This window comes from Salmo salar, chromosome 16 (genome assembly GCF_965601325.2).
Source record: "Salmo salar chromosome 16, fSalSal1, whole genome shotgun sequence".
In the NCBI taxonomy this organism is placed as follows: Eukaryota; Metazoa; Chordata; class Actinopteri; order Salmoniformes; family Salmonidae; genus Salmo; species Salmo salar.
Genome location: NC_138306.1, coordinates 90,463,189 through 90,478,048, shown reverse-complemented (window position 1 = coordinate 90,478,048; position 14,860 = coordinate 90,463,189). Strand labels below are relative to the sequence as shown.

General features: G+C 41.0%; 1 protein-coding gene across 2 annotated transcripts; it reads left to right on the top strand.

Annotated features, from left to right (window-relative positions):
* The first annotated feature begins 1,395 nt into the window (after positions 1-1,395).
* Positions 1,396-14,475, top strand: LOC123732734 (uncharacterized). 2 transcript variants are annotated; one of them, XR_006763381.2, is made up of 4 exons: positions 1,402-1,697; positions 2,698-2,946; positions 7,202-7,261; positions 11,309-11,534. XR_006763381.2 is itself a non-coding variant. In XM_082962354.1 (3 exons), the coding sequence occupies exons 2-3, from the start codon at positions 2,844-2,846 to the stop codon at positions 13,012-13,014; spliced, it is 1,809 nt and encodes a 602-aa protein (XP_082818480.1). In that variant the 5' UTR covers positions 1,396-1,697; positions 2,698-2,843; the 3' UTR covers positions 13,015-14,475. The 2 variants fall into 2 exon arrangements, 1 of the variants encoding a protein (XP_082818480.1); XM_082962354.1 differs by lacking the exon at positions 7,202-7,261 and having other exon boundaries at positions 1,396-1,697; positions 11,309-14,475.
* Positions 14,476-14,860: the final 385 nt, after the last annotated feature.

Below are 14,860 nucleotides of genomic sequence, written 5' to 3'. Positions count from 1 at the left end.
TAAAGGGGTTTGAATACTTTCCTAATGCACTTTAAATTGGGACTTGGCTACTAATGCACATGTCGGCACAAACACGTATCGTAAAAGTAATAATGTTTTTGTTTGGTTATTATGGACAAGAGAATATTTGTATTCGTCAAACGGCAGTCAAGCATCGATCACCATCTCACCAGAATAAGACCCTCGATATTTATTGGAAAGGAGAATCAAGATAACCTTGCACTTTCACCAAGCTGTGAAGTTAATCATGTCATTTAATCTGCATGGTTTCCCGGGGAGGACCAAACACCGTATCATCGCGTGACTCCAAGTTTACTTCCATGTGATGGTTATTATGTCAATATTTGTACATAAAGCCGTTTCCATCGCCGTTTCTCGCATAATACATTTTATCGCATACATAACGATACTCTAGAAAATATAGTACCGATCGAATTAGAATCATTATCTGGTCATAATCTATGAATCATTATGTCTAACAAAGGTTGTAATATACTTCCTCAGTGATTTGACCTACGCACCGCTACTGCTACTCATGTGAAGCTGAGATACGTAAGATACGCAGTGAGACCTTAGTGAATACGCCGTTACCGTGACAACATTGAGAAAAGCATGGTCATGTATGGCCAAGTGTGTGTAATTGAAGAATCTGATGATGTCCGGTGTAGCAATTGAGGTAGAATGCACGTTGACGAATTCCCAGAGTGCCCTGCTAGGGTGAAGGAGTTTGAAGTAACAAGGATCTGTGCTGTACAGCAGGTCTCCTACAGGGCGGGAAGTAGTTGAAGGAGCAAGGATCTGTGCTGTACAGCAGGTCTCCTACAGGGAGGGAAGTATTTGAAGGAGCAAGGATCTGTGCTGTACAGCAGGTCTCCTACAGGGAGGGAAGTAGTTGAAGTAACAAGGATCTGTGCTGTACAGCAGGTCTCCTACAGGGAGGGAAGTAGTTGAAGGAGCAAGGATCTGTGCTGTACAGCAGGTCTCCTACAGGGAGGGAAGTAGTTGAAGGAGCAAGGGGAGTTGTGGAAGCTATGGCAGTGGATGCCCCGCAGCCTGTAGAGATTCACAATGTCGTTCACCAGTTGAAGGATACACAGATTGTAACGAAGTTGGATTTTGTGGCAGTTATTACGCAGATGATTAACAGTACTGCCCAAAAGAACAATACATTTAAGAAACTGGATATAATTGTATGTGCTGCTGAAAGGTTTTTGTAATTAACAGCCGAAACATTGCAGGGCTGGCTCGCAGTCGGTGTTCCAATTCATCCCAATTGTGTTTGATGGATTTGAGGGCAGGGCTCTGTGCAGGCCTGTCAAGTTCTTCCACAAACCAGGAATTTACAGCTGAAGCATTGCAGGGAATACTGACTGAAGACTTTCCCCACTCCCAGGCCCCTGAGCCTGTGTAGGGATGTGATTTAGATTGGACTGTGACAGAAGGAGTGGGATCGTTTTTTGATTGATCTATTTTCGTATTTTGTCTGATGTCGTTTTCCCCGCTTTTCTGGAATGGGCATTACTTTATTTCCCCCCAGTTCACTAACTGTACAGTAGGTGGCAACATACACATTCAATTTGTGTGAACGAAACAGGAACTTCCGGGCAGGCGCAAGCCATTCTTCAGAATAAAGAAAGCGCCAGAACTCTGATGTTAATATGATAACTTTTGTCTCCGTATTAAATGTATGTCTACAGGTATGTAATAGCGTGTTCAAACTTTAGAAAGAACATGTCATAACATGCTAGGTAATAAATCGGTATCATCACGTTTGGTAAAGGTTTTAATTGTATGTGTTGTTTTTCTGTCAAACCGAGTGAGTGAAGAACGTGATTAAAAACGATTTTACACGTCACATAAGTTAGCTAGATACTTTGGGTTTGTCTGAGAGAATGTACGATATCTTGTCAAGATAACTAAATAAACAACATTTATTTGAGATTTCTGAGTTCGTTTGACGTGTTATTGGTTTTGTGAAGTGTATACACGTCATTGGCGTCAACGGACTTCAGTGCAAGTAGTGCGGGTGCATGAGAGAGGGAGCCAATTTCACTGTTGCACTACTGTGTGTGTGTGTGTGTGTGTGTGTGTGTGTGTGTGTGAGCGTGTGTGAGCGTTTTGGAGTGTCAGTGTAGAATATGTGAGTGTCCATATAGCCAGTGCAAACAGAAGTAATAAACGGGGTCAATGCAAGTAGTCTGGGTAGCCATTTGATTAACTGTTCAGCAGTGTTATGTCTTGGGGGTTGAAGCTGTTCAGGAGCCTTTTGGTCCCAGACTTTACTTGGTGCTGAATGTATCAGTTGTCTACATGTGTACTAATATTCAGACACATTCAGTTGTTTCTATCTATAAATGTTCTATGATGTGAACGGGAAATACAACTGGTTTCTGATTAAAATACTACAGTGAAGACAAGGTTATTCAGGAAAATAGTACATAGTGCTGCCTAAAACATACTGCAACCTTGTACTAAATGTTTTTGAGGCATTTATTTTAATTCAGGAAATCTATAGGTTACATGTAATTTAAAGTGTGCACTTTGTCTAATGGGAAATTATTTAATGTTTTTGTCAATGCTTAGCTACCTGATCTATTGAAATTAGATCATTAATAATATATATTTTTTAGAGAATAAAGAAATCGCCAGAACTGTCAAGACAATAACTTTTGTGTCCATTTGTTTTTATTACTACAGGCTGACTCAGATTAAGTCTGAGGCCAGTAACATCAACAGTGAGGACAAACCCAGCCTGCCTCTCTCCTTCCACACTGAGTCCAAACCTACAGTCACTGGGTCCTGATTGTGACAGTGGATCCCAGTTTGCACTGCAGGATCCAGAGATGGCATCAGTGAAGCTGGAAGACTGCAGTCAAACACTGGAGCTGAATGTCAACATTAAAGATGAAGAAGAGGAGGAGGAGATTAGGACAACTGTTAATCATGGTAAGAGCTGGTTCTATCTATAAGTTATCTTCATAAATTAGACCTCCATAAGTTATGACCCAGTCTACTGCTAGGTTGAATTCTGTAATTCTGACATCACACATCCCTGAACAACTCAAGACTTCACAGCGAAGCAACATTTTTTAAAACTTGTAACGCCTGCCTTTTCCCACACATTGTCTCAAGAACGTTAAAAATGTTTCATACCCTCAATCACCAAGTTAGACATACCTCATTTCAAAATAGACCATGACATCATCACTGTCAATATTGAATTATAATTCTTAATGTTTTACCAGTGAAATGACCAAGCTGCGTCTGCATGCCAATCGTTTGATCTCAATCAATTTCATGGGAATATGCATTTAAATCTTCTTCAATTACTGTTTGGTGAGCAAATTAGAGCAGATGGTATTAAATTATATAGACTTCCTGTATTTTGTTTTAATCAAAGCACATTCTGCCTAATGGCGCGCGCTGTTGAGTTTGGGACGATTCAGCAAACCATCCTAAAATCTCGTAAGAAATGAGGTGTTGTTTTTGTTGTAACAGTAATGTTATGCTATAATATTTGGTTATGTGGACTACTAATTAATCACTAGGTGATCGTCCAAGACATTGATCTAACTTTACTAAACAAACACCATTGTGGCGGCTCATCGCTCTTGCAGCACTACACCCCTGCAGTCTGCTGCACCGAACTAGCGATTGATGCTCACCTGGCCTACTCTTTTGCCTCGCGCAACATTTGGTAACGAGAGAACATGTTTGGCTGTTTTTATGAAAATCTGGGGATATTTGGCCAAGGAAACATTTCTGGTTGGTCTCAAGGAATGTCACACAGGGAGACTTTTTAAAACAGGATTGAGTGAAGTAGCAGCTAATGCTCATGGAGATCCTAACAATTATTATTATTATTAACCTTTATATAATACGGACATCAGTCAATTGAAATGAATTAGGCCCTAACCTGCAGATTTCACATGACTGGGCAGGGATGCAGCCATGGGTGGGCCTTGGAAGGCATAGGCCCACCCACTTGGCAGCCAGACCCACCTCAGGTCCTGGTCTGACGTTGTTACACGTAGTCTACGATTGTGAGGCCGGTTGGACGTCCTGCCGAATACTCTAATACGACGTTGGAGGCAGCTTATGGTAGAGGAAATAACATTCAATTCTCTGGCAACAGCTCTGGTTGACATTCCTGCAGTCAGCATGTCAATTGCACGCTCCCTCAAAACTTGAGACATCTGTGACATTGTGTTGTGTAACAAAACTGTACATTTTAAATTGTCCTTTTATTGTCCCCAGCACAAGGTGCAACTGTGTAATGATTATGCTGTTTAATCAGCTTCTTGATATGCCACACCTGTCAGGTGGATGGATTATCTTGGTAAAGGGGAAATGCTCACTAACAGGGATGTAAGAGAAATAAGCTTTTTGTGTGTGAATAGTTTTTTTTCAGCTCATGAAACATGGGACCAACACTTTACTTGTTGCATTTATATACTGCTCAAAAAAATAAAGGGAACACTTAAATAACACATCCTAGATCTGAATGATAGAAATAATCTTATTAAATACTTTTTTCTTTACATAGTTGAATGTGCTGACAACAAAATCACACAAAAATAATCAATGTAAATCCAATGTATCAACCCATGGAGGTCTGGATTTGGAGTCACACTCAAAATTAAAGTGGAAAAACACACTACAGGCTGATCCAACTTTGATGTAATGTCCTTAAAACAAGTCAAAATGAGGCTCAGTAGTGTGTGTGGCCTCCACGTGCCTGTATGACCTCCCTACAATGCCTGGGCATGCTCCTGATGAGGTGGCGGATGGTCTCCTGAGGGATCTCCTCCCAGACCTGGACTAAAGCATCCGCCAACTCCTGGACAGGCTGTGGTGCAACGTGGCATTGGTGGATGGAGCGAGACATGATGTCCCAGATGTGCTCAATTCGATTCAGGTCTGGGGAACGGGCGGGCCAGTCCATAGCATCAATGCCTTCCTCTTGCAGGAACTGCTGACACACTCCAGCCACATGAGGTCTAGCATTGTCTTGCATTAGGAGGAACCCAGGGCCAACCGCACCAGCATATGGTCTCACAAGGGGTCTGAGGATCTCATCTCGGTACCTAATGGCAGTCAGGCTACCTCTGGCGAGCACATGGAGGGCTGTGTGGCCCCCCAAAGAAATGCCACCCCACACCATGACTGACCCACCGCCAAACCGGTTATGCTGGAGGATGTTGCAGGCAGCAGAACGTTCTCCACGGCGTCTCCAGAATCTGTCACGTCTGTCACATGTGCTCAGTGTGAACCTGCTTTCATCTGTGAAGAGCACAGGGCGCCAGTGGCGAATTTGCCAATCTTGGTGTTCTCTGGCAAATGCCAAACGTCCTGCACGGTATTGGGCTGTAAGCACAACCCCCACCTGTGGACGTCGGGCCCTCATACCACCCTCATGGAGTCTGTTTCTGACCGTTTGAGCAGACACATGCACATTTGTGGCCTGCTGGAGGTCATTTTGCAGGGCTCTGGCAGTGCTCCTCCTGCTCCTCCTTGCACAAAGGCGGAGGTAGCGGTCCTGCTGCTGGGTTGTTGCCCTCCTGCGGCCTCCTCCACGTCTCCTGATGTACTGGCCTGTCTCCTGGTAGCGCCTCCATGCTCTGGACACTACGCTGACAGACACAGCAAACCTTCTTGCCACAGCTCACATTGATGTGCCATCCTAGATGAACTGCACTACCTGAGCCACTTGTGTGGGTTGTAGACTCCGTCTCATGCTACCACTAAAGTGAAAGCACCGCCAGCATTCAAAAGTGGCCAAAACATCAGCCAGGAAAAATAGGAACTGGGAAGTGGTCTGTGGTCCCCACCTGCAGAACCACTCCTTTATTGGGGGCGTCTTGCTAATTGCCTATTATTTCCACCTGTTGTCTATTCCATTTGCACAACAGCATGTGAAATTTATTGTCAATCAGTGATGCTTCCTAAGCGGACAGTTTGATTTAACAGAAGTGTGATTGACTTGGAGTTACATTGTATTGTTTAAGTGTTCCCTTTATTTTTTTGAGCAGTGTATATTTTTCAGTGTAGTTAGGCATTACTGTTCTCTCCATGTTCGGCTGGAATTTAGCCTGAAAAGGATTTGAGAAATATGATATAGGCCTACGTCTCGTTTTGCGCTGCACAGAATATCAGATCTCAACAACGATTGGAGAAGTGTTGAACATAACCAGTAGACTACCACATCCTGATGATTTATATCTGATACATAGATATTTAATATTTTTATATATCAAGTTGTAGAAACATCTCAAGGATGATCAATGGAAACAGGATGCACCTGAGCTCAATTCAAAAGTTTGGGGTCACTTAACACCAGTCTCAACGTCAACAGTGAAGAGGCGACTCCGGGATGCTGGCCTTCTAGGCAGTGTTTCAAAAGCCAGTTTTATTGCTTCTTTAGTGAGCACCACAGTTTAAACCTGTGCTAACATAATTGCAAAAGGGTTTTCTAATGATAAACTTGGATTAGCTAACACAACCTAGCCATTGGATCACAGGAGTGATGGTTGCTGATAATGGGCCTCTGTACACCTATGTAGATATTCCATAAAAAATCTGCCGTTTCCAGCTACAATAGTCATTTACAACAATAACAATGTCTACACTGTATTTCTGATCAATTTGATGTTATTTTAATGGACAAAAAATGTGCTTTACTTTCAAAACAAGGACATTTCTAAGTGACCCTAAACTTTTGAACAGTAGTGTATATTTAATATTTGTTATATATCAAGTTGTAGAAACATCTCAAAGATGCTCAATGGAAACAGGATGCATCTGAACTCAATTTTGAGTCTCAATTTTGAGACTCAAATTTCTTTTTGAGTTTTTTTATTTTTATAAATTTGCAAACATTTCTTAACCTGTTTTAGGTTTCTCATTATGGGGTATTGTGTGTAGATTGCTGAGGATATTTTTCTATTTAATTTTAGAATAAGGCTGTAACATAACAACATTTGGGAAAAATCAAGGGGTCTGAATACTTTCCGAGGGCACTGTCAGACTCTTTCCCATTTTGGTACGTTACAGCCTTATTGTAAAATTTATTACATGTTTTTCCTCGTCAATCTACACACACTACCCCATAATGACAAAGCGAAAACAGGTTTTCAGACATTCTTGCAAATGTAAAAAAATATATAATAATTGCTTATTTACGTTTTTTTTTTGTTTTCAGACCCTTTGCTATGAGATGATCCTTGAGATGTTTCTACAACTTGATTGGAGTCCACCTGTGGTAAATTCAATTGATTGGACATGATTTGGACAGGCACACACCTGTTTATATAAGGTCCCACAGTTGACAGTGCATGTCAGAGCAAAAACCAAGCCATGAGGTCGAAGGATTTGTTCGTAGAGCTCCGAGACAGGATTGTGTCGGCCATTGATCTGGGGACCGGTACCAAAACATTTCTGCAGCATTAAAGGTCCCCAAGAACACAGAGGCCTTCATCATTCTTCAATGGAAGAAGTTTGGAACCACGAAGACTCATCCTAGAGCTGGCCACTCGCCAAACTGAGCAATCGGGGGAGAGGGGCCTTGTTTGGGGAGGTGGCCAAGAACCCGATGGTCACTCTGACAGAGCTCCAGAGTTCCTCTATGGAGATGAGAGAATCTTCCAGAAGGACAACCATCTCTGCAACACTCCACTAATCAGGCCTTTATGGTAGAGTTCCTAGACGGAAGCCACCCCTCAGTAAAAGGCACATGACAGTCCGCTTGGAGTTTGCCAAAAGGCACCTAAAGGACTCTGACCATGAGAAACAAGATTCTCTGGTCTGATGAAACCAAGATTGAACTCTTTGGCCTGAATGCCAAGCGTCATGTCTGGAGCAAACCTGGCACCATCCCTACGGTGAAGCATGGTGGTGGCAGCAGCATGCTGTGGGGATGTTTTTCAGCGGCAGGGACTGGGTGACTAGTTAGGATCAAGGGAAAGATGAACGTAGCAAAGTATAGAGAGATCCTTGATGAACAACTGGGCAAGAGGACAAGTACATTAGAGTGTCTAGTTTGAGAAACAGACATCTCACAAGTCCTCAACTGGCAGCTTCATTACCCTCTCTGGGGTATGTGGGACGCTAACGTCCCACTCGACAACAGCCAGTGAAATTGCAGGATGCCAAATTCAAAACAACAGAAATCTCATTATTAAAATGTCTCAAACATACAAGTATTATGCACGATTTTAAAGATAAACATCTTGTTAATCCAACCACAGTCTCCGATTTCAAAAAGGCTTTACGGCGAAAGCACACCATGCGATTATGTTAGGACAGCGCCTAGTCACTAAAAAACATACAGCCATTTTCCAGCCAAAGAGAGGAGTCACAAAAAGCAGAAATAGAGATAAAATGAATCACTAACCTTTGATGATCTTCATCAGATGGCACTCATAGGACTTCATGTTACGCAATACATGCGTGTTTTGTTCGATAAAGTTCATATTTATATCCAAAAATCTCAGTTTACATTGGCGCTTTATGTTCAGTAATGTTTTGCCTCTAAAAAACATCCGGTGATTTTGCAGAGAGCCACATCAATTTACAGAAATACTCATCATAAACATTGATAAAAGATACAAGTGTTATGCATAGGATTATAGATACACTTCTCCTTAATGCAACCGCTGTGTCAGATTTAAAAAAAGATTTACGGTGAAAGCACACCATGCGATAATCGGAGTACAGCGCTCAGCCACCAAAACAAGCCATACAGATACCCGCCATGTTGTGGAGTCAACAAAAGTCAGAAATAGTGTTATAAATATTCACTTACCTTTGATGATCTTCATTGGAATGCACTCCCAGGAATCCCAGTTCCACAATAAATGTTTGTTTTGTTCGATAAAGTTAATCTTTATGTCCAAATACCTCCATTTTGTTCGCGCGTAAGGTTCACTATTCCAAATGCAAAAAGCGCGCGCACTAAGTCCAGATGAAAAGTCAAAGAAGTTTTATTATAGTTTGTAGAAACATGTCAAACGATGTATAGAATCAATCTTTAGGATGTTTTTATAATAAATCTTCAATGATATTCCAACCGGACAACTCCTTTGTCTTCAGAAAGGAAAGGGAACGTGGCTTGCGCTCACGGCTGCGCGCGAGACTGAGCTCATGGCATTTTCCCAGACACCTGGTTGAAACAGCTCTCATTCTCTCCCCTTTCACAGTAGAAGCCTGAAACAACGTTCTAAAGACTGTTGACATCTTAGGAAGTGCAATATGACCCCACAGACACTGTATATTGGATAGGCAATCACTTGAAAAACTACAAACCTCAGATTTCCCACTTCCTGGTTGGATTTTTCTCAGGTTTTCGCCTGCCATATGTGTTCTGTTATACTCACAGACATCATTCAAACAGTTTTAGAAACTTCAGAGTGATTTCTATCCAAATCTACTAATAATATGCATATCCTAGCTTCTGGGTCTGAGTAGCAGGCAGTTTACTCTGGGCACGCTTTTCATCCGGACGTGAAAATACTGGCCCCTACCCCAAAGAAGTTAAATAGTACACGCAAAACAACAGTCTCAACGTCAACTATGAAGAGGCGACTCCGGGATGATCCTTCTAGACACTATTCTGGTTGACATTATTTGAATGGACAAAAAATGTGCTTTTCTTTCAAGAACAAGGACATCTGTAAGTGACCCCAAACTTGAGAATTGATTCATTTATTTCACCACTAATGGTAGTGTATTTATTTATTTATTTCACCACTAATGGTAGTGTATTTATTTCACCACTAATGGTAGTGTATTTATTTATTTCACCACTAATGGTAGTGTATGTATTTATTTATTTATTTATTTATTTCACCGCTTATGGTAGTGTATTTATTTATTAACTTCCTTAGCATACTGGTTATTGTCCGGAATTTCGGATGACTGACGTGCCCAAAGTAAACTGCCTGTAAACTGCCCACAAGCTAGGATATGCATATACTTGATAGCATTGGATAGAAAACACTCTGAAGTTTCTAACACTGTTAAAATAATGTCTGTGAGTGTAACAGAACTGATATGGCAGGCGAAAACCTGAGGAAAATCTTTCCGGAATTTTTATTTTTTGAGGTCACAGGTTTTTTCAATTCTTGCCTATGGGATATACAAATAGATAGGACCCAGATTGCAGTTCCTATGGCTTCCACTAGATGTCAAGTCTTTAGAAAGGGTTTCAGGCTTGTTTTTTGTAGTTTGTAGTATTTGTAGTTTTTCCAAGGTGTCCCCCATTTAGAAAAGTAGTCATGTTGCGCGCATCAATGAGAGTGCGCTCTTCGTTATTTATCTTCGCTATTGAACACACTATTCTCCGTCTTAAATATTATTGTTTATTTAGATTTTAGAATACCTGAGGGTTAATTAGAAACATCGTTTGACTTGTTTGGATGAACTTTACTGGTAACTTTTTGGATTCGTTTGTGTGCATGTTGAACGAGTGAATTACGGAATCAAGCGCGCCAACTAAACTGACATTTTTGGGATATAATGAAGGACATTATCGAACAAAACGACTATTCATTGTGTAGCTGGGACCCTTGGGATTGCAATCAGCGGAAGATCTTCAAAGGTAACTGATTTATTTAATTGCTGTCTGTGATTTTGTGACGCCTGTGCTGGTTGAAAAAGTATATTGACGTGGGGCGCTATCCTCAGATAATCGCATGGTATGCTTTCTCCGTAAAGCCTTTTTGAAATCTGACAACGCAGTTGGATTAACAAGGTTTTAAATGATGTAAGACACTTGTATTTTCATGAATGTTTAATATTACGATTTTTGTATTTTGAATTTCGCGCTCTGTAATTTCACCGGATGTTGTCCTAGGTGTCCCGCTAGCGTTTGGACATGCACCCAAACAGGTTAACTAGGCAAGTCAGTTAAGAACAAATTCTTATTTTCAATGACGGCCTAGGAGCAGTGGGTTAACTGCCTTATTCAGGAGAATAATGACAGATGTTTACCTTGTCAGCTCGGGGATTCGATCTTGCAACCTTTCGGTTGCTCTAACCACGAGGCTACCTGTCGCCGGGTATGCCAGAAGAGGACTGGTCACCGCTCTGAGCCTGGTTCCTCTAGGTTTCTTCCTAGGTTCCTTCTTTCTAGGGATTTTTTTTGTGTCCACTGTGCTTCTACATCTGCATTGCTTGCTCATTGGCGATTTTATGCAGGGTTTCTGTTAAGCACTTTGTGACAACTACTGATGTAAAAAGGGCTTCATAAAATACATTTGATTTACATGTATATCACACCAACTGACTGGTTCTTCTGATGTTCACACAGGATACCATGTTGAGACATTCTCTACATCCAGAGAGCAACAGCAGGACGATCAGAGAGCTAAGAGGTCTCATCACTGCCCACATTGTGAAGAGATTTTCCCATTTCTGTCAAAGCTAAAAATACACCTAATAATACACACAGGAGAGAAGCCTTACTCCTGCTCTGATTGTGGAAAATGCTTCAAAACATCAACGGTGCTAAAAGTTCACCAGAAGACTCACACAGGAGAGAAGCCTTTCTTCTGCCCTGACTGTGGAACTAGTTTCTCTCAACTTTTCCGCTTAAAATCACATGAACGTATACATACAGGGGAGAAGCCATACTCCTGCTCTGACTGTGGAACTAGTTTCTCTCAACTTTCGAACTTAAAAAGACATGAACGTATACATACAGGGGAGAAGCTATGCTCCTGCTCTGACTGTGGAAAATGTTTTAAAACATCAACTGATCTAAAAGTTCATCAGAGAACACACACAGGAGAGAAGCCATACTCCTGCTCTGACTGTGGAAAATGTTTTAAAACATCAAATGAGCTAAAAGTTCACCAGAGAACACACACAGGAGAGAAGCCTTTCTTCTGCCCTGACTGTGGAACTAGTTTCTCTAAACTTGACCACTTAAAATCACATGAACGAATACATACAGGGGAGAAGCCATACCCCTGCTCTGACTGTGGAAAATGTTTTAAAACATCAAATGAGCTTAAAGTTCATCAGAGAACACACACAGGAGAGAAGCCTTTCTTCTGCTCTGACTGTGGAACTAGTTTCTCTCAACTTTCCCACTTAAAATCACATGAACGTATACATACAGGAGAGAAGCCTTACTCCTGCTCTGACTGTGGAAAATGTTTTAAAACATCAAATGAGCTAAAACTTCATCAGAGAATACACACAGGAGAGAAGCCTTACTCCTGCTCTCACTGTCGAAGATGTTTTAAAGCATTAAAGGAGCTAAAAGTTCATCAGAGAACACACACAGGAGAGAAGCCTTACATCTGCTCTGACTGTGTAAAATGCTTCAAAACATCATTTGAGCTAAAAGTTCATCAGAGAACACACACAGGAGAGAAGCCTTATTCCTGCTCTGACTGTGGAAGATGTTTAAAAACATCAAATGAGCTAAAAGTTCATCAGAGAACACACACAGGAGAGACACCTTACGTCTGCTCTGACTGTAGAAAATGCTTCACAACATCAACTCATCTAAAAGTTCATCAGAGAACACACACAGGAGAGAAGCCTTATTCCTGCTCTGACTGTGGAAAATGTTTTAAAACATCAAATGAGCTAAAAGTTAATCAGAGAACACACACAGGAGAGAAGCCTTTCTTCTGCCCTGACTGTGTAAAATGTTTTAAAACATCAACTCATCTAAAAGTTCATAAGATAACACATACAGGAGAAAAGTCTTACTCCTGTTCTGACTGTGGGGTGAGTTTCTCTCGACTGGATACCTTAAAAACACATCAACGTATACATACAGGAGAGAAGCCTTATGTCTGCTCTGAATGTGGAAAATGTTTTAAAACTTCAAATGAGCTAAAAGTTCACCAGAGAATACACGCACGAGAGAAGCCTTACGTCTGCTCTCACTGTGGGGTGAGTTTCTCTCACCATAGCAACGTAACACACCAATGTATACACACAGGGGAGAAACCTTACTCCTGCTCTGTGGAGGGGTGGGCGTGTAAGTCAAACGTCTAGCCAAAGACTGCGTGTTTGAATCTCATCAAGGAGGACTTTAGCATTTTAGCTAATTAGCAACTTTGCAACTACTTACTACTTTTTAGCTATTACTTAGCATGTTTGAATTCGTAACATATCATACATATTACAAGTTCGTAAGATAATATATGAATAGCAATGCGTAAAATAACATACGAATTGTAATTCCTACAAGTCGTATTATACTGAACAACAATCTAAATGCAACAATTTCAAAGACTTACAGTTCGCATAGGGAAATCAGTCAATTGAAATAGGGGGGCTTAGCCATGGGTGGGACTTGGGAGGGCATAGGCTCACTTGGGAGCATGAGTTTTTCCTCACAAAAGGTATTTATTACAGACAGAAATACTACTCAGCCCCCCCCCCCCCCCCCCCCCCCCCCCCCAGACAATCTGCAGGTGAAGAGGACCTGGGCTGCCGTGGTTACATGTGATCTGCAGTTGTGAGGCCGGTTGGATGTAATGCCAAATTCTCTAAAAGGACATTGGAGGTGGCTTATGGTAGAGATAAATATTGAGTTCTCTGGCAACAGCTATGGTGGACATTCCTGCAGTCATCATGGCAATTGCACATTCCCTCAACTTGAGACATCTGTGACATTGTGTTGTGTGGCCTTTTATTGTCCCCCAGCACAAGGTTCACCTGTGTAATGATAATGCTGTTTTATCAGCATCTTGATATACCACACCTGTCAGGTGGATGGATTATCTTGACAAAGGCTGAAATGCTCACTAACAGGGATATAGACAAATTTGTGCACAACATTTGAGAGAAATAAGCTTTTTGTGCATATGGAACATTGCTGCAATTTTTTATTTCAGCTCATGAAACCAACACTTTACATGTTTAGTTTATATTCTAGTTCAGTTTTTATTGGTAGGCCAATGTAATGTAACCTAACATACTAAATGGAGTGGCACGGATGTGTTTGTAATATATAATACGTTTTGCTCTGAGACCAGGTTGTTCCTCTGCAGTATTCTGTGGGAATGAGCTAGTAGACACTTTTTTTATTGAACCTGTATTTAACTAGGCAAGTCAGTTAAGAACAAATTCTTATTTACAATGATGGCCTAGGAACAGTGGATTAACTGCCTTGGTCAGAGGCAGAAGGACAGATGTTTACCTTGTCAGCTCGGGGATTCAATCTAGTAACCTCTTGGTTACTGGCCCAACGCTCCAACCACTAGGCTACCTCCCACCCCTGTATCAGATAGAGATGGTGTGATGATCACTTTTCACCACTAGTTTGGGGGGATTATTTTACAACTTTATTTAATGATACACTGTTTATGAAATGAATACATGTGTTTATTATTTGTCTTTAAAAAAACTAGATTAGTTATTTTAGTTACTGATCATGAATGTGTTTGGATAACTACATTGAAGCAAACTTAATTGATCTGCCAATGAAAAATAAAGTTACATGAATATGTACTGGTCAACCTCTTCTTCTCTTTAGTATTCAGTTCTTCATATTAGATCTGACAGTATGAATAGTTCTTATGGTTGTATTCAGTTCTTCATATTAGATCTGACAGTATGAATGGTTCTTATGGTTGTATTCAGTTCTTCATATTAGATCTGACAGTATGAATGGTTCTTATGGTTGTATTCAGTTCTTCATATTAGATCTGACAGTATGAATGGTTCTTATGGTTGTATTCAGTTCTTCATATTAGATCTGACAGTATGAATGGTTCTTATGGTTGTATTCAGTTCTTCATATTAGATCTGACAGTATGAATGGTTCTTATGGTTGTATTCAGTTCTTCATATTAGATCTGACAGTATGAATGGTTCTTATGGTTGTATTCAGTTC

Bases quoted from the DNA above. Each gene is read 5' to 3' on its own strand.
- LOC123732734 (XM_082962354.1), top strand. From the start codon at position 2,844: ATGGCATCAGTGAAGCTGGAAGACTGCAGTCAAACACTGGAGCTGAAT. The intron at 2,947-11,308 runs GTAAGAGCTGGT...ATGTTCACACAG, and splicing joins TAGGACAACTGTTAATCATG to GATACCATGTTGAGACATTC.